Source organism: Pristiophorus japonicus, chromosome 2 (genome assembly GCF_044704955.1).
Source record: "Pristiophorus japonicus isolate sPriJap1 chromosome 2, sPriJap1.hap1, whole genome shotgun sequence".
NCBI classification, from domain to species: Eukaryota; Metazoa; Chordata; class Chondrichthyes; family Pristiophoridae; genus Pristiophorus; species Pristiophorus japonicus.
The window spans coordinates 57304209-57324161 of record NC_091978.1 but is presented as its reverse complement, the minus strand read 5'-3'; the positions used below and the strand labels follow the sequence as shown (position 1 = coordinate 57324161).

The window sequence follows — 19953 nt, the reverse complement described above, 5'->3', positions numbered from 1 at the left end:
CAGGAGCAGGCCATTCGGCCCTTCGAGCTTGCACCACTATTCAATAAGATCATGGCTGATCATTCACCTCAATACCCTTTTCCTGCTTTCTCTCCATACCCCTTGATCCCTTTAGCCGTAAGGGCCATATCTAACTCCCTCTTGAATATATCCAATGAACTGGCATCAACAACTCTCTGCGACAGGGAATTCCACAGGTTAACAACTCTGAGTGAAGAAGTTTCTCCTCATCTCAGTCCTAAATGGCTTGCCCCTTATCCTTAGACTATGTCCCTTGGTTCTGGCTTCCCCAACATTGGGGACATTCTTCCTGTATCTAACCTGTCCAGTCCCGTCAGAATGTTATGTTTCTATGAGATCCCCTCTCATCCTTCTAAACTCCAGTGAATACAGATCCAGTCTCTCCTCATATGTCAGTCCTGCCATCCTTGGAATCAGTCTGGTGAACCTTCGCTGCACTCCCTCAATAGCAAGATCGTCCTTCCTCAGATTAGGAGACCAAAACTGAACACAATATTCCAGGTGAGGCCTCACTATACTCAAATCCCCTAGCTATGAAGGCCAACATACCATTTGCCGTCTTCACCGCCTGCTGTACCTGCATGCCAACTTTCAATGACTGATGTACCATGACACCCAGGTCTCGTTGCATCTCCCCTTTTCCTAATCTGCCACCATTCAGATAATATTCTGCCTTCGTGTTTTTTCCACCAAAGTGGATAACCTCACATTTATCCACATTATACTGCATCTGCCATTCGTTTGCCCACTCACCTAACCTGTCCAAGTCACACTGCAGCCTTTTAGCGTCCTCCTCACAGCTCATACCGCCACCCAGTTTAGTGTCATCTGCAAACTTGGAGATATTACACTCAATTCCCTCATCCAAATCGTTAATGTATACTGTAAATAGCTGGGGTCCCAGCACTCAGCCCTGCGGCACCCCACTAGTCACTGCCTGCCATTCTGAAAAGGACCTGTTTATCTCAACTCTCTGCTTCATGTCTGTCAACCAGTTCTCTATCCACGTCAGTACATTACCCCCAATACCATGTGCTTTAATTTTGCACACCAATCCTTTGTGCGGGTCCTTGTCAAAAGCCTTTTGAAAGTCCAAATTAACCACATCCACCGGTTCTCCCTTGTCCACTCTACCTGTTACATCCTCAAAAAATTCTAGATTTGTCAAGCAGGATTTCCCTTTCATAAATCCATGCTGATTTGGACCGATCCCATCACTGCTTTCCAAATGTGCTGCAATTTCATCTTTAATAATTCCAACATTTTCGCCACTACTGATGTCAGGCTAACTGGTCTATAATTACCCGCCTTCTCTCTCCCTCGCATCTTAAAAAGTGGTGTTACATTAGCAACACTCCAGTCCATAGGAACCGATCCAGAGTTGATAGACTGTTGGAAAGTGATCACTAATGCATCCACTATTTCTAGGGCTACTTCCTTAAGTACTCTGGGATGCAGACTATCAAGCCGCGGGGATTTATCAGCCTTTAATCCCATCAATTTCCCTAACACAATTTCCCGTCTAATGAGGATTTCCTTCAGTTCCTCCTTCTCACTCGGTCCCTTCGTATTTCCGGAAGGTTATTTGTGTCTTCCTTCGTGAAGACATAACCAAAGTATTTGTTTAACTGGTCCGCCATTTCTTTGTTCCCCATTATAAATTCACCTGAATCTGACTGCAAGGGACCTACGTTTGTCTTCACCAATCTTTTTCTCTTCACATATCTATAGGAGCTTTTGCAGTCAATTTTTATGTTCCCAGCAAGCTGCTTCTTACAATCTCTTCCCCCTCCTAATTAAACCCTTTGTCTTCCTCTGCTGAATTCTAAATTTCTCCCAGTCCTCAGGTTTGCTGCTTTTTCTGGCCAATTTATATGCCTCTTCCTTGGATTTAACACTGTCCTTAATTTCCCTTGTTAGCCATGGTTGAGCCACTTTCCCTGTTTTATTTTTACTCCAGACAGGGATGTACAATAGTTGAAGTTCATCCATGTGATCTTTAAATGTTTGCCATTGCCTATCCACCGTCAACCCTTTAAGTATCACTCGCCAGTCTATTCTAGCCAATTCACGTCTTATACCATCGAAGTTACCTTTCCTTAAGTTCAGGACCCTAGTTTCCGAATTAACTGTGTCACTCTCCATCATAAAGAATTCTACCATATTTAGGTCACTCTTCCCCCAAGGGGCCTCGCACAACAAGATTGCCAATTAGTCCTTTCTCATTACACATCACCCAGTTTAGGATGGCCAGCTCTCTAGTTGGTTCCTCGACATTGGTCTAGAAAACCATCCCTAATACACTCCAGGAAATCCTCCTCCACCGCATTGCTACCAGTTTGGTTAGCCAATTAATATGTAGATTAAAGTCGCTCATGATAACTGCTGTACCTTTATTGCACCTATACTGATTCCACATCATCCAAGGTAATGTCCTTCCTTACTATTGCATTAATTTCCTCTTTAACCAGCATCGCCACCCCACTTCCTTTTCCTTTCTGTCTATCCTTCCTAAATGTTGAATACCCCTGGATGTTGAGTTCCCAGCTTTGGTCACCCTGGAGCCATGTCTCCATGATGCCAATTACATCATATCTGTTAACAGCTATCTGCGCAGTTAAATTCGCCCACCTTATTGCGAATACTCCTCACATGGCTCCTCGGTCGGGATGAGATTTGAATGCAAATTGCAGAGGTGAAAATAACAGTGCACTTAATCTTTGAACGTGTTATGGTGACCACCTTCTGTGTTTCCAGGTATTGTCTTAGTTGCTATGAATCCCTATGAACAGATGCCAATTTATGGAGAAGATGTCATTCAGGCGTATAGTGGACAAAACATGGGGGACATGGACCCCCATATCTTTGCAGTGGCTGAAGAAGCGTACAAACAAATGGCCAGGTGAGTGGAATTATGGGAAGCTGTTGTTGACATTCTTGCCTTGTATTGTAGTCGCCTTTTTAAAAAAAAAAACTTCTAGTCCAATGATATTTCTGTTATTGAACATTTTGAATACACGTGCATACAACTATATAACTTGAGCAACAACACGGCTGATTGGGTATATGAGTTGTAAAATCAAAGTGTGATGGCAGTGATCTGCAATCTTAAAAAAAAATTGAGGACAATGTTAAATGCAGAATGGAACGAAATGAAGGCTTATCTTATTTAAAATGGAGATGAGGAGGAATTTCTTCAGAAGGTCGTGAATGTTTGGAATTCTCTGCCCCAGAGAGCTGTGGAGGCTGTGACATTGAATATATTTAAGGTAGAGAGAGACAGATTTTTGAATGATGAGAGTTAAGGGTTATGGGGAGCGGGCGGAGAAGTGGAGTTGAGGCCAGGATCAGATCAGAATGGCAGAGCAGGCTCGAGGGACCAAATGGCCTACTCCTGCTCCTATTTCTTATGTTTTTATGTTCTTCGAATTATAACTAACTGTAGTTATGGAAGAATACTGGGGATAATTTTCCACTGGGTGATTACCTGACCGAGTGGATCATTGTCCACTGTAGAATCCAGCTGATTTTCATTGCATTGAAAATCCAGTGGGTTCCATAAAAGTTAGTGCCAAGGTGGCAAAATTGAAAATTACCCCCACTAGCTATGTCTGTGTACTGTGATAATATCAGTATTCTGCTAACAGTTTCATCCTGCTGGTGTGTGGATATATATGGAAGAGGGTGTGCCTCTTGCTGTAGTTATATTTCTCTTGCTGCTGCTGGCGGCAATCCTTCCTAATGTTGTATGAGGAGAACTTGGTGCACGGAGAAATTTGAGGTATATTTTCTTAATAGGAATTGAAGAGCTGAGAACTACTGGTGATGGGTTTGACTGTAGTATGAGCTGATACTGATTTCCACTATTTTATGAAGTAATTCATTGTATAATATTTCCATCTCTTCAGTTTTAATAAAGTCTTAGAAATGTTTCTGTGTTCTTTATTTATTTTGTCCCTTTCCTTCCACCCTCCCCAAACAATGAGCATTTGGCTGAGACCCAAAGATGCTTCCACAACTGTATATGAGCACAAGACACTGCCTTTTAATTTAGTCAAGTAGAGAAAGGTGTATTCATTTTAGGAGAGGGTAGAGACAAAAAAAATCAGTAACGTCACGGTACTGAATGCCCTGCCAATAAACTTCTTCCTTCTGTATCTCTCCCACTTCCCATTCAGACCTGATTACAGATCAAATTGAAAACTGTCTTCGGTTATTCACTTTTTTAACGCTTAACACCCTTTTGCTACAATTCACCAAACCATAGGTGTCAAAAAAGTAATAGTTTACATTGTATTTGATGTATATGTATTAGGAATTATACTTTTACAGGGGGAGCTCAGAAGACTTGGTACAGTCTGTCTAATAGAACTACATCATAAATTCATTTGAAGATACCAGCTTAAAAAAGATTAGCTGTAATGAACTGGCATGGTAATTTGTCCAGAGGTTTCATTCTGCAGTAATTTTCATACAGATCTTCCATTTCATTGGAGGCAGAAAAGACATGCCCAGAGTAACTTGGGAAACACACGTGCATTTTAGTAAAGAATAGCAAGCGGGAGAATAGAATCAGATTCAATTAAATTCTGGAGGTTGTAATCGGCGCTGACTCGAATTGTTCCGCACAGATGAACATATGATTTATGCCTGGTAACCTCAATGATTGGAAAACTGGAGCAGTCTCTAATTAATTATTTTTCAACACACAAGCTTTTTATTTGTCCTATTTTTTGCTTCAAGCATTGCCATATTATGGGTTCATGGACATTGACTTGCCCTCCGCAGTCTCCGCCCCCAACCCCCTCCGCGGCTATTCCTCCATGTGTGAGCCTAGGGAGTGAATATTGGCAGGCTATTCATTCTGGGAGGGGTGTGGGCATTACAGATGAGCCTGATGATGTCCTTGTCGGTCAACAAAAACATGCACTTTCCAGCAAGAATCACATAATCAAGAACTGGCTGATTTCTTTTACCCCCATTTTTCTATACCTTCCCTCAGCCCTGGAATGCTGAGACCATTTCTGGTGTCCCTGTTCCAGTCCTTTTTTTGCTTTGGAACAGAGGAGGCTGAGAGGAGACTTGATTGATGTGTATAATATTATGAGGGGCCTAGATAGAGTGGATAGGAAGAGCCTATTTCCCTTAGCAAAGAGGTCAATAACCAGGGAGCATAGATTTAAAGTAATTGGTAGGATTAGAGGTGAGTTGAGGAAAATATTTTTCACTCCGAGGGTGATGGGGGCCTGGAACTCACTACTTGAAAGGGTGGTAGAGGCAGAAACCCTCACCACATTTTTTTTTAAAAAGTACTTGTAAGTGCCTTAACCTAGAAGACTACTAACCAAGAGCTGGAAAGTGGGATTAGACTGGATAGCTCTTCGGCCAACAGAGGCACGATGGGCCAAATGGCCTCCTTCCATGCTGTAAATTTCTATGATTCTATGATTCCTGACTCCAATCAGCTCACCTCGCACAGACCAGGGATAGAATTTGGAATCTAATTTACGGCTCTCCGTTGGTAAGTGCATATGTAAACTGAGTCATCGGACAAGGCAGAACGAACTTGGCAGCAGCTCCTTGTTTACTGTAAGAGCAAGCTAAAATACACCTGTATTTAAAAAAAAAACTGAAACCATAGGTGACAAAATGGTCGGCAGGTGATTTTAAAAGAGGAGGATAAGCAGCCAAACAAAGAGTGGTATGCCAGATTCCGTCTTGGTTAATGTATGGAGGATGTTGGGATTCTGGCCAACAGGGATACTTTCTAGCAGATTGATTACCTTGTTTACGCATCACTGGTTCTGAGTGCAGGAGGGGTGGCCTTATCCACAGGAGTGCCTCAGCAAGTCGCCCACAACTACAATCTGTTTCTTTTAATGCGCTAGGATGCCAGAAACAGAAGGAGCGTAAGCATATATTGCAGTCCGATGGAGCACCACAAATTATACGGTATGAAGCATTCAGCAATTTGTCTTTTCTATTTCAGGATGAACAACTGGAGGCCAAGGGTCAATGCTCTTTACACTTAAAATTGCTGAAAGTGACTGACACAAAATCCCTATGTGGTTCTTGACCGATTTGTAGCCATCGGATATAATGTATACCATCTCTCTCTCTTTAATTAACTAACTATTCTCTCCCTTGCTCCTTCTCCCCCACCCCCACAATTTTCTATCCACTTGTCTTGAAGACATTGACCCATGTTGGGTTCCCCAGGGACTTGTAGCCCTTGCGCTGCAGAGGCATATCCAGAATTTTAGCAGGAAGCCCACGTAACCCCCCACCCAGCACCCCACCCCACCTCAGTACTTTTATGTTGATAAGGAACCCCAATGGTTCATCTTCTTCAAAAAAACAGCAGCTGGTTACAGCTGAATAAATAAATAACCTGCTAGTGGACAAGCAGCAGCATAAAGAAAATGTGTTTTTAAGAGAAAGAAATCCATTAGTCTACAATCGACCGCGAACAGCACCTCTGCCGCTGAACACGATATCCACCGCCAGTGCACAATGGCTGCACTATTTACAGATTCACTGCATCACAACTCACCACATTTACTTAAGCAGTACTTCCCAGTCCCAGGACCTCTACCACAGAGAAGGACAAGAGCAGCAATGTCATGGGAACAAATTTGCTTATAAATTTCCTTATAAGTATCACACCTTCCTGATATGAACATTTATTGTTCCTTGATATCACTGGATCAATATCCTGAAAATCCCTACCGAACACCATTGCGGGAGCACCATTGGCACAAGGCGGTTCAAGGAGGCGGCCTACCATAACTGCCTTCACGGGCATCTAGGGATGGTCAATAAATGAGCTCTTGCCACTGTTGACCACATCCTGAGAATAATTCCAAAAAGAATCAGAATGTGCCTTTAAAACTAACCTCTAACTGAGCTTGGGATGTAGTCATTATAATTAATTTAACTTTGTGTTGTTCAAGGGACAGACAAAATTAAATACAGCCCCACCTTAGCAGCAGAGTGAACAATTGTGTGCGTACATACCAACCTCCAAAACTTGGAAACGCTCATAAACAGCTTCAAAAGCACTGCTGCAACCCCAAAGGAAGCTGAGAACTCACAAACCAATGTATAACTGCAAAATAGTTCTGAGTAAAGGCTTTTGACCATGGCCACTGCTTCAAGGCAGCTAAATAAGTTACATTCATTTTTATTGTATTGAATTTTTGTCGGAATTTTCCAATTACATTCCGCAATTCAGTTTGGTTTTCTGTGAAAATTGAAATCCTTAATTGAAGTTTCATTTGGTTTCAGGAGCTTTAAACCTCCTGAACACTGAACAAAAGGCCTTTGATGTGAATGCATCTTCATTGAGCTGCAAGAACTATTCACAACAGCCCTTCAGAAGTAGGTCACCGAGATGAAGCAAAACTGCACTGAACAAGCTGCATCTGCAGCACTTAATATTACTTCCCATCTCATTGTAAAACCATTACTCTAATTGACTAAACTTGGGCAGTTTTCACCATGATCAATATGGAGCATTTTCACATACATTTAAACTCTATACACAAACATTACCACTGTTGTAACAGTACAGAGGCTCCTCTAATAAGTATTCACAAGGGAAGATTGAGGAACATGTCTTCAAAGTAACCAAAGTAAAGTTAACGACTTCGAAACTTCGATATAAATTAAATGGAAACCACTTGGGTTTGAAATGACTAGCTTTCGACAGCCAAAGCTATCTTTGTTTGCATCAGGTATAGTCCAGCCATTGGAAGGTTTCCCCTTTGATTCCCATCGGCTTCAGTTTTGCTGGGGCTCCTGGCTGCTATACTTTGCCAAATGTCATCTTGATGTCAGGAGCAGCTACTTTCACCTCTCCACTGGCATTCAACTCGTGTCCATGTCTGGATCAAGGCTGTGATGTGGCCATGAGGCCAAGTGGTTCTGATGGAACATTTGTGAGCAGGTTATTGGTGAGTAGGTGTTGCTATATGGCGCTATTGATGATGCCTTCCATAAGTTTACTGATGATTGAGAGAAGGCTGATAGGACAAGACTTGACTTATGTGGATAAGATGTAATGCGGTAAACCTCCACATTGGGTTGGTGCCAGTGTCACAACTGTACTGGAACAGTTTGGCTAAGGGAGCGACCAGTTCTGAGGCACAGGTCATCTTGAATGTGGTGCAGGCTCGAAGGGCCTGCAGGCCTACTCCTGCACCGATTTTCTATGTTTCTATCCATCGTGACGGGGAGTACCGTTGTTGAAGCCCTCTACTATCAATCAGTTTAACTGTAATAAGGAAGCAAAGTTACTTGAGGTTCAGAAAATACTGACTAATCCTGTGGTCAGATCCATCTTCTAGTAGTGGGCCGAGGCCTGTTTTCTTGCCTAGATTTTTAGTTCCGTAGTCTCGGTGTGGGAAGTACCTAGAACTATGCTAAATATGTTAAACGTATGTATCTGAAACAAAAACTAAATGTTCCCAAATTTGAAAATTGAGTGTTAACAAGAAATAGCCAAAAACAAAGAAAAACATAAAAATGGTTGCTATGGACTTTCTTTTCCCTAGCAACGATGACATATCAGTGCCACTGCTAAATTTTAAGCATGGATAGTGTAAGAATTGGTCAAAAGAAGTATCACTGAGGATATCTGGGGTCTGGATGCATCATATGGTGTAGTTATACATAAATCTAACTTATGTTTTCATATCCGTTGCAAAGTTAGAAATCTACTGTAGAAACCATTTATTTCATACACATTTATTGACATTTCAAACGGCCACCATATGTCGGCCATATAATTACAATAATAATTATAATAAAAGTAAAATAGTATTCATTTTTTTTTAAAGATAGAGGTACTGAAAAAAAAATCTGAAGAAAAAATTAGAGGTTGAAAATGAATGCATATCTTTGAATCATCATCAGAATCAAGGGTATCCGTTTCCTCATCCCGAGAAGTCTTGGGCAAAGATGCAACGTTCTCAACCCACATTTGACATCTGGCCTGGTTCACATCTCTGCATCTACTCTGCCCGTAGAGTTTGCAAGTGTATAGCTCTAGTTCTTCACAAAGGGATTGTGAAACATCAAACGAGGTCCCTAAATTCTTTAATGTTGAACAGTGCTCTTTGCTGGAGATCGGGACTTTACCTTCACCTTCCCCATTCCATACAGAGCACTCAAGGTTTCACTGTTTCAATGAGAGCAGCACATACATCTTTCCCAAAGTGATCAAAGATGCGATGAACATCTATTGTACGTGTGTTGTTTCCTCCTGTGTGAAATTAAGCTTGGCATCAATGTCCTTGCAGAACACCAAGCACAGTACAAAGACATCAGTGTCGGGCCTGTTTATGATGACATGCTCACTGGAACTGGCAGCAAAATCCCTGTGAAGCAATAGTCGTGTGTCGGCTTCTTCCTGGTTGGAGAACAGTGCTGGGATTGGTACCACCTACAGATCTGTTTTGCTGTCATTCTGATGTACAGCATGACACTCACTTCCATATCCAACAAAGAGTATTACATCATCAAAAATCTCCTTTACAGACTTGCACCATCTTTCATAGAGGAACTGGAGAAGATTTTCCTTGTTAAGATTTTGTTGATTTGCATTCCTCCAACATGATCTCCATCCCCTTTCACCACTTTTGACGGTCTTGTATCTGTGTGGAACAAAGTGGATCACCCTGGGCTTATCCATCTTTGCTTGTCTCAAGAACTTTCAGTACTTGGTCAGCAAACTGTCCAAATGTTGATTCTGGTTTCATGTCTTGAATCAATGCCATAGCATCCCACACCCATATTGAACCACTTGGGATCCCATCAGTGGTAGGGGGTGGGTTGACTGACCCCTCAGGAAATTGTATGAGCTTGGCTTTGTTTGTCTTGATGAGGGATCCATCATGATTAGCTAGAGGCAAGGACAATGGTCCTAACGTTTGAACCAGCATCCCGTCGATGTCCACTTTTCTCACTGTTCCAACAACTATTAGTCTGACAAATAAGTTCCAATTTGCTTTCAGAGCAATCTCTCTATCTTTTGGTTTCATTATGGTAGATTTTCCTGAGTCCTTGAAAGTCTTCAGTTTCATCTTGACAGGATCATGAAAGCTGACATCTTGATTTTGTCGTCGCTTCTGACAAAAAGTCATGAATGCTTCCTCTCCCTTTTCCTTGGCCTCTGTAAGGTCTTTGACTACAGGTGCCGATGCAACTCGGCCTGATGTAATATGATGCAACTGATCTGTCTCCAAGAAAGGGTCAAAAGGATTAACCATATTCTGCATGATGATTATGACCAGAGTGAGAAGTTTAGAGTCAGTCACTCTACACAGAAATAAGTATATGGAGCTGAAGCAGGCCCACGAAATGGAACGTGTCAAACGACACAACCATTGAACTAAGGAATAAAAGTTGGATGTAAACATGTGTAGGCTGACATAGTTTCACAAGAAATACTGTAAAATCATATGTACTCGCGTTCATACTTCTGATTTTCCCTTTATTGCTTCTTCTTGGCTCTGTTGATCTTGGATTTATCAGTGAAATGCATGTATTTCCAGTCTTTCTGGTGCAATAACCAGAATTGCTCCAGATCTAAACTTTCAATGGCATTCTCTGTAATTTTAGCTTCTCTAATTCCAGTAAATTTTCACTGATGAACACTTGTCGAAAAATTTTATGCAGCTGGAGTCCGAAAAATAAATGATGTTGCCTTTGACTTCCGCAACTATGTGTGCATGCAGTCACTGACTATAGAATCAGAGATCGTGATTGGCTGACTTCACGGTGCTGGCAAATGCAGCAGTTGTGAGTGGCTATTTAAGTAACTCGCAGTTACGTCTTCACTCTGGGTTTTGATGAGCTTTCTGCCTATTTTCTAATGGAAAGTTAAGCAAAATGCTCACTTTTTGAAGATGGGAACATTGATTTTTGTGATAAGTCCCTAAACTCCTGGTGTAAATATGAAGTTCTCCCACAGAGGGGACTACGGAAAATAATTTTTTTAGTCTCTGTCCTCGGTCTATAGTCATAGTTAACAAAACCCAATCCCATCCATGGATGTAACAGGAGGTACAACAACTAGAACCAGCTTTTTTTTTAGTAGTTAGGCACGATCTTTCAGGTCATTGGCCATGGTATAACATATAAAAGAAAGACTTGCATTTATATAGTGAATTTCACAACTTCAAGATGTCCCAAAGTGCTTTCCAACCAGTGAAGTACTTTTGAAGTGTAGTCACTGTTTTAATATATCTTAATAGTTTGCAGGAGAATATGATCAGATTTGGGCCTATGACCTGTGAATTTTCTTGTAGACCTTCTACCTTTGTCCTTTTTGCCTGTCAGGTTCCAGTTGCCCCAGTAAAAGTTTCAGATTACTATGTTACCAGTAGTACATTATTTAAGTGTAAATCTTCCTTTCTCCAGCATGTTAACCAATTGAGGATTAGGGAAGGGCAATAACATTATTTTATATTCATCACTGCTGTAGTGATTTGGCCATTTCATTGAATAGTTCATCAACAGGGCCGCCACGATGCATGAACATCCCTTTACCACAAAATGCAGAGCACTGCAGATGAGGCACGGTGACCTTAGCACACAATTTTATGACCTGCATTCCCAACCAGCAAGGTTCTACTTTGCACATAGAACCTTCAGAGTAAAAGGATGCAAATTCTTTATTAGTATGACTCTGTAAAATATATCTCCTAAAATTATCACAGCTACCTGGCAATTTCATTACTTTGCTGTTGCTGAATACAAGAATTAATAGCCTGCTCAATCCACACATGGTGGCAGGGAATAAGTAAGTTCATTGTCATCTTTTCAAAAGCACCATATTAGAAGTGCCCAAATAGCAAGCTAATGTGGATGTTAAGATCTTCAAACAGCCAAAGCTGGGGTTTTTTCCACTTGTCTCATTGAGTTGATCTAATTGATAAAACACAAATTTCAACTTTGCTTCACTGATATTCTAGGAGAGCCAATGAAGATAGATTCCAAATGTTCATCCAGCTAGGTAGCAGTTAAAATACTAACTAAACAACTTATATTGACTTGAAATAAGTTCTTGAGTTCATTTTAGTGAAAAAGGCAACTGGAATCATAGATCGATAGATGTTTACACAAACTTAGGATGTCCCAAAACGCTTTACAGCCAATGAAGTACTTTTTGAAGTGTAGTCACTGTTGTAATGTGGAAAAAGCAACAGCCAATCGACACATAGCAAGTTCCCACAAACAACAATGAGACAATGATCAAATAATCTGTTTTAGTGATGAAGGTTGAGGGATAAATATTGGCCTGGAATCTGGGCCGAATGCCCCTGCTCTTGTTCAAAATAATACCGTAGGATCTTGTGCGTCCATTGAGAGAGCAAACGGGGCCTCGCTTTAATGTCTTATCCGAAAGATGGCACCTATGACAGTGCAGCTTTCCCTCAGTGCTGCACTGGAGTGTCAGTCTGGATTATGTGCTTCTGACTCTGAGGTGAGAGTGTTACCACTGAGCCATGGTTGACACCAAATCATTGTACAGCCTATTGTGTTGTTGCTGCATCTTTGTTAGGTATTCAAAGCCAAAACCCTATCATTAAAAAGCTAAATGACCTATAAATTCCATTACATATCTTTTAACATTTGGTACCAGGCATTATGGAAAAGCAGTGCGGGGGAAATTTTCCGAGTTTGTGCTGCTGATAGTATGAACTCAAGAAAGCAGCCCTGTAATTTCTTTTGCAAATACTATTGTCATAGAAAAGGTGTTTAATTTGCATACTTGATACTCAAATGGGTTAAAGAATAACTGAACTGAATGGAGAGCCTTGACTTTGGAGGAAAGATATGTAAATAAGGCACATTCTAGCCATTCAGTAGTTAGGTATTTCTGAAGAATGTGGGTCTGATTTTTTTTTTTAAAGTATTTCCTGTGCATTAACAAGGATTGGGAATTTACCAAGTACAGCATAAATTATGCACTTGGAGTTTCAGAACAATCTTATCATTCGCTCTGTAACACCAAAGTCCAAAAGTATTTCACAGCCCTTTAACTAAGAACCAAGAGTTTGGTGACATGATTTTAGTGTCGGGTTGCCAACCCTCCAGGATTGTCCTGGATCCTCCAGATATTAAAAATCAGGCTCCTGGAAACTGCATTTAGGAGCCCTGGAGAAAAATCATTAGGAGCATTAAAATGTTTCTTTTTCATTTTCTTTCAACACTTTCATTTAGTAGTTATAACATTATTGGAGGGCGGGAGAAAGAAAAGATGTTTGGATGCATCTTGACGGTCAGTCAATCAGCTAAAGGAGAATCTTATCACTTTCCAATTGGTATGGGACGGCGGAGCGTAGGCGAGAGCATATGCCAGTTGGAGACGGGAGGGACATGTGACAATATCTGCAGGAATGTGTCCAAACAGAGTTGGCAGCCTAATTTTACTGGGTCATTTGTGATTCCAAATGGAGTCGAGACCTGAACTGCAGCTGAAAATGATTCTGGTATGGGTGCATTGCGATCCATTCAACTTGGGGTGCTTTGGAGGTACCAGCAAAGGCAATGGAATTTTATTGTGTATGTTCTTTGTGCAGATTTAACATTTTTCCAGTCCTTTGCACTGGAAGTTCATTCTCACCTGAGCCAGAAGAAGTTTTAGAATTAATTATATTTGTGACATTACTTTTTGAAACCGACTTGACCTTTGGACCACCTTTTATTCTGTAATCACTGGCTGGCACGCTCCTACATTCTGTACTGCATCTGCTGTTTAGTGCCATAAAATCAACATTGCACATGCATACCAAGGTGTTGGCCTTCGCTGAGGGGCAGCACTCTTGTCTCTGGGTCAGAAGATCATGAGTACTAGTCCCACTCCAAGACATAATCTTGGTTGACACTCTAATGCAGTACTGAGGGAATGCTGCATTATCGGAGATTCGGTACTTACCTGGGAGATAGAACAGATGTTTATCAAAATCCACGACAAGGCCTTGGACAAAGTGGACCATTTTCCATACCTCTGGAGCCTACTGTCAGCAAGAGCAGACATTGACGACGCGGTCCAACACCGCCTTCAGTGTGCCAGCGCAGTCATCGGTCACTTGGGGAGGAGTTTGAAGATCAAGACCTCAAATCCGACATCAAGCTTATGGTCTACAGAGCAGTAGTGATTCCCGCCCTCCTATATGGCTCAGAGATGTGGACTATATACAGCAGTCACCTCAAAACGCTGGGGAAGTACCACCAGCGCTGCCTCCACAAGATCCTGCAAATCCATTGGCAGGATAGAGTGTTCTCGCTCAGGCCAGCATCGAAGCACTGACTACGCTCGATCAGCTCCATTGGGCGGGCCACATCATCCACATGCCCGACATGAGACTCCCAAAGCAAGCGCTCTACGCGGAGCTTCAACACGGCAAGCGAGCCCCAGGTGGGCAGAGGAAACGCTTCAAGGACACCCTCATAGCCTCCTTGATAAAGTGCAACATCCTCACTGACACCTGGGAATTCCTGGCCCGCGACTGCCCAAAATGGTGGAAGAGCATCTGGGAGGGTGCTGAGCACCTCGAGACCTATTGCCGAGAACAAGCAGAAACCAAGCGTAGACAGCGGAAGGAGTGCGTGTCAATCCAGGCTCCCCACCCACCCTTTCCTTCAACCACTGTCTGCCCCACCTGTGAAGGAGACTGTAGGTCCCACATTGGACTCTACTGAAGACTCACTTTTGGAGTGGAAGCAGGTCATCCTCAACTCCGAGAGACTGCCTATGATGATGATAACAGGTGGACATGACATTGGATGATATGAGTAATAAGATAAGTGCATTTAAAATTTAAAAAGTGGCTATATTAAATTAACTAATCAAACTCCGAGGATAAAACCCCTGGTGGATTGCATCCACACATTTTAAAAGAACCGAGGGAAGATATAGCAGAGACATCACTACACACATTTAATAATCCTATGTTTAAGAAGGGGGATAGTCATGTATAGGGAATTATAGACCAGTCAGCTTAACATCAGTGATAGGAAAAATAATGGAATCCCTACTAAAGGACAGAACAGAAGAACATCGAGAAACAAAGTATAATAATGAATAGTGTGAATTTCAAAAGGGAAAATCTTGCTTGACCAATCTTAGTGAATTTTTTGAAGAGGTAACAGAGAGCATAGACAATGGTAAAGCAGCAAATGTAAAAAATCTAGATTTTCAAAAAGCCTTTGATAAATTACCCCATAATAGACTTAGAGAATGCGGAGTCAGAGGACAAGTAGCAGAGTGAACCGCCAGCTGGCTTCAAGACAGAAAGCAGAGAGTGGGAGTAAAGGGCAGTTATTCAGTGGCAGAAGATGGGTAGTAGTGTTCCCACAAGGATCAGTGCTGGGACCACTGCTGTTCACAATTTACATTAATGATTTAGACTTTGGAATCAAAAACACAATTTCTCTAAATTTGTGGATGAACCAAATTGGGAGGGACCGTCAATACTCAGGGGGACAGCAACAAATTACAGGAAGACATTAATTAATAAACTTGCAGAATTGGCAAATGAAGTTCACCACAGATAAATATGAGGTAGTACATTTTGGTAGGGAGGTCACTTATTACTTGGAAGGTGCGAGTATGGGTGGGATAGAGGAACCCCAAATGCACCAACCACCATTCGCAAGGTCATAAAAAAAAAGAGCAAACCAAGCAGTAGGGTTTATTTTTTAGAGGGATAGAATTGAAAAGTAGTGACGTTATGCTAAACCTGTATCGAACCTTAGTTAGACCACACTTCGAGTGCTGCGTGCAGTTCTGGTCACCATATTTAAAAAATGATAGAGGCATTGGAGAGGGCACAGGGAAGATTTACAAGGATGATACCAGAAATACAAGGGTATACATATCGGGAAAGGATGAACAGACTGGGTCTCTCTCCTCTTTTTAAAAAAAAAAAGAATGCTGAGGGATGACCTTAGAGAGGTCTTAAAATTATGAAGCGAATAGTGTAGATGCATTTATGGGGAGGCTTTACAAGTTTACGAGGGAGAAGGGAATAGAGGGTTACGCCGATAGATTTCGATGAGGAAAGACTGGAGGAAGCTCGAGAGGAGCATAAACGCCGGCATGGACTGGTTGGGCCAAATGGCTTGTTTCTGTGCTGTACATCCTAAGTAATATAATCTTTTGAATGCGATGTTAAACCAAGACCCGTCTGCTCTGTCGGGTGGACATAAAAGATCCCATGGCAATCTTTTAAGAGCAGCCAGTGAAATGTCCCAGTGTCTTGACCAGTTGTTTTATCTTAACCAACATTTAAGCCAAATCTGGAATGGGGGTGAAGCTGAGGATGTGGTTAATGGGGGGAGCGAGGGTCTCCAGTCTGGCACTGCAGAGTCAGCTCAGGTCCCATGACGGAAAGTACAAGTCATTAGCTATACCTTTACCCCAAACCTATGGAATGTGGGTATGCACTGCTCCCATATCGTGCCCAAGTATCTGTTCTTTATGTTTGAGCCTAATCAGTGAGTATCAGCCAGTATTCGACCATTGGCTCATAGCTGTGCCTGTTCCTGGTCTTGCATAATATCCAAACGTATAGACTGGAATTTTCCTTACCTCGGTAGGTGTGGTGCCCACTGTTGGCTCCATCCCGCTGTACAAAATTAAAATTAACTTACCTTAAAGATAGAATCATAGAAAATAGGTGCAGGAGTAGGCCATTCGGCCCTTCGAGCCTGCACCACCATTCAATAAGATCATGGCTGATCATTCACCTCAGTACCCCTTTCCTGCTTTCTCTCCATACTCCTTGATCCCTTTAGCCACAAGGGCCATATCTAACTCCCTCTTGAATATATTCATGAACTGGCATTGACAACTCTGCGGCAGGGAATTCCACAGGTTAACAACGAGCAGAAGAAGTTTTTCCTCATCTGTCCTAAATGGCTTACCCCTTATCCTTAGACTATGCTCCCTGGTTCTGGACTTCCCCAACATCGGGAACATTCTTCCTGCATCTAACCTGTCCAGTCCCATCAGAATTTTATGTGTTCCTATGAGATCCCCTCTCATCCTTCTAAACTCCAGTGAATATAAGCCCAGTCGATCCAGTCTCTCTTCATAGTGTCAGTCCTGCCATCCCAGGAATCAGTCTGGTGAACCTTCGTTGCATTCCCTCAATAGCAAGAACGTCCTTCGTCAGATTAGGAGACCAAAACTGAACACACTATTCCAGGTGAGGCCCCATTAAGGCCCTGTACAACTGCAGTAAGACCTCCCTGCTCCTATACTCAAATCCCCTAGCTATGAAGGCCAACATACCATTTGCCTCCTTCACTGCCTGCTGAACCTGCATGCCAACTTTCAATGACTGATGTATCATGACACCCAGGTCTCGCTGCACCTCCCCTTTTCCTAATCTGCCGCCATTCAGATAATGGCTTCGTGTTTTTGCCCCCAAAGTGGATAACCTCACATTTATCCATATTATACTGCATCTGCCTCATGTTTGCCCACTCACCTAACCTGTCCAAGTCAACCTGCAGCCTTTTAGTGCCTTCCTCACAGCTCACACCACCACCCAGTTTAGTGTCATCTGCAAACTTGGAGATATTACACTCAATTCCCTCATCCAAATCATTAATGTATATTGTAAATAGCTGGGGTCGCAGCACTGAACCTTGCGGCACCCCACTAGCCACTGCCTGCCATTCTGAAAAGGACCCGTTTATCCCAACTCTCTGCTTCCTGTCTGCCAACCAGTTCTCTATCCACGTCAGTCATTACCCCCAATACCATGTGCTTTAATTTTGCACACCAATCTCTTGTGTGGGACCTTGTCAAAAGCCTTTTGAAAGTCCAAATAGACCACATCCACTGGTTCTTCCTTGTCTACTCTAGTTACATCCTCAAAAAATTCTAGAAGATTTGTCCAGCAGGATTTCCCTTTCATAAATCCATGCTGACTTGGACAGATCCCATCACTGCTTTCCCAATGTACTGCTATTTCATCTTTAATAATTGATTCCAACATTTTTCCCACTACTGATGTCAGGCTAACCGGTCTATAATTACCCGTTTTCTCTCTCCCTCCTTTCTTAAAAATTGATGTTACATTAGCTACCCTCCAGTCCATAGGAACCCGATTCTGAGTCGATAGACTGTTGGAAAATGATCACCAATGCATCCACTATTTCTAGGGCTACCTCCTTAAGTACTCCGGTAAATGCAGATTATCAGGCCCCGGGGATTTATCGGCCTTCAATCCCATCAATTTCCCGAACACAATTTCCCGCCTAATAAGGATTTCCTTCAGTTCCTCCTTCTCACTAGACCCTCGGTTCCTTAGTATTTCCGGAAGGTTATTTGTGTCTTCCTTAGTGAAGACAGAACCAAAGTATTTGTTTAAATGGTCCGCCATTTCTTTGTTCCCCATTATAAATTCACCTGAATCTGACTGCAAGAGACCTACATTTGTTTTCACTAATCTTTTTCTCTTCACATATCTAAAGAAGCTTTTGCAGTCAGTTTTTATGTTCCCAGCAAGCTTCCTCTCATACTCTATTTTCCCTCTCCTAATTAAACCATCACTCTCCACCTTAATAAATAATTCTACCATATTATGGTCACTCTTCCCCAAGGGGCCTCGCACAACAAGATTGCTAATTAGTCCTTTCTCATTACACATCACCCAGTCTAGGATGGCCAGCTCTCAAGTTGGCTGCTCGACATATTGGTCTAGAAAACCATCCCTAATACACTCCAGGAAATCCTCCTCCACCGCATTGCTACCAGTTTGGTTAGCCAGCCCAATCAATATGTAGATTAAAGTCGCCCATGATAACTGCTGTACCTTTATTGCACGCATGCCTAATTTCCTGTTTGATGCTGTCCCCAACCTCGCTACTACTGTTGGTGGTCTGTACACAACTCGCACTAGCGTTTTCTGCCCTTTTGTATTCCGTAGCTCCACCCATACCGATTCCACATCATCCAAGGTAATGTCCTTTCTTACTATTGCATTAATTTCCTCTTTAACCAGCAACGCCACCCCATCTCCTTTTCCTCTCTGCCTATCTTTCCTGAATGTTGAATACCCCTGGATGCTGAGTTCCCAGCCTTGGTCACCTTGGAGCCATGGCTTCATGATGCCAATTACATCATATCCGTTAACTGCTATCTGCGCAGTTAATTTGTCCACCTTATTCTGAATACTCCTCGCATTGAGGCACACAGCCTTCAGGCTTGTCTTTTTAACACACTTTGCCCCTTTAGAATTTTGCTTTAACGTGGCCCTTTTTCCTTTTTGTCTTGGGTTTCTCTGCCCTCCACTTTTTCTTTTCTTCTTTCTATCTTTTGCTTGGGGCCTATTAAGCCCGCGCAGCGCATTACCCGGCCCAATTAGATGGAATGGGTCTGGTAACATCATTGATGACACGTTTTTAAGTCGGGATCCTTATAGGGACCCTGGCCTATAAGGTTTAATCTAACATAGTGGGTGTTGAATCTTTACTGTACAATAATATAAGTTATATATGAGTGACACAGAAACATTTAGATAAAATTATCATTAAGTAATATGACTCCATCTACAAGTACGATGAAGAACATGATTTTTAAAAAAGTACATTAATTGGGAAGTTATTGGTGCTTTAGTCACAAATCTATAGTCTTTTCTATCCATAACTGGTACGAATAAAAGATGTGTTTGTATAGGGAAGACATAAAATTAAGCAGATTTTAAATGTAATTGTACAAGGGTGGAATTACAATCTTATGCAAGTTCAGTGAAGCGTTGTGGAATCCCTGAGGCACCGTGTAAATGGTGCTTACAATGTGTTGGGATTTCTGCAGCTCTTACATTGAAGTTAACAATGGACAAGTGAGAACCTCTGCAGAAATTCACCTTAAATTCCCAAACTGAAAAATTAAATTAGTCAAATTCA

At 42.0% G+C, this 19953-nt stretch overlaps 1 protein-coding gene across 1 annotated transcript in view; it reads left to right on the top strand.

Moving 5' to 3' along the window:
* Positions 1–19953, top strand: part of myo5b (myosin VB) — a 310547-nt gene that overhangs the window by 111162 nt on the left and 179432 nt on the right. The window contains exon 4 of the mRNA XM_070867495.1: positions 2779–2923. Coding sequence (XP_070723596.1) covers positions 2779–2923 — 145 coding nt within the window. The remainder of the gene's footprint in view (positions 1–2778; positions 2924–19953) is intronic.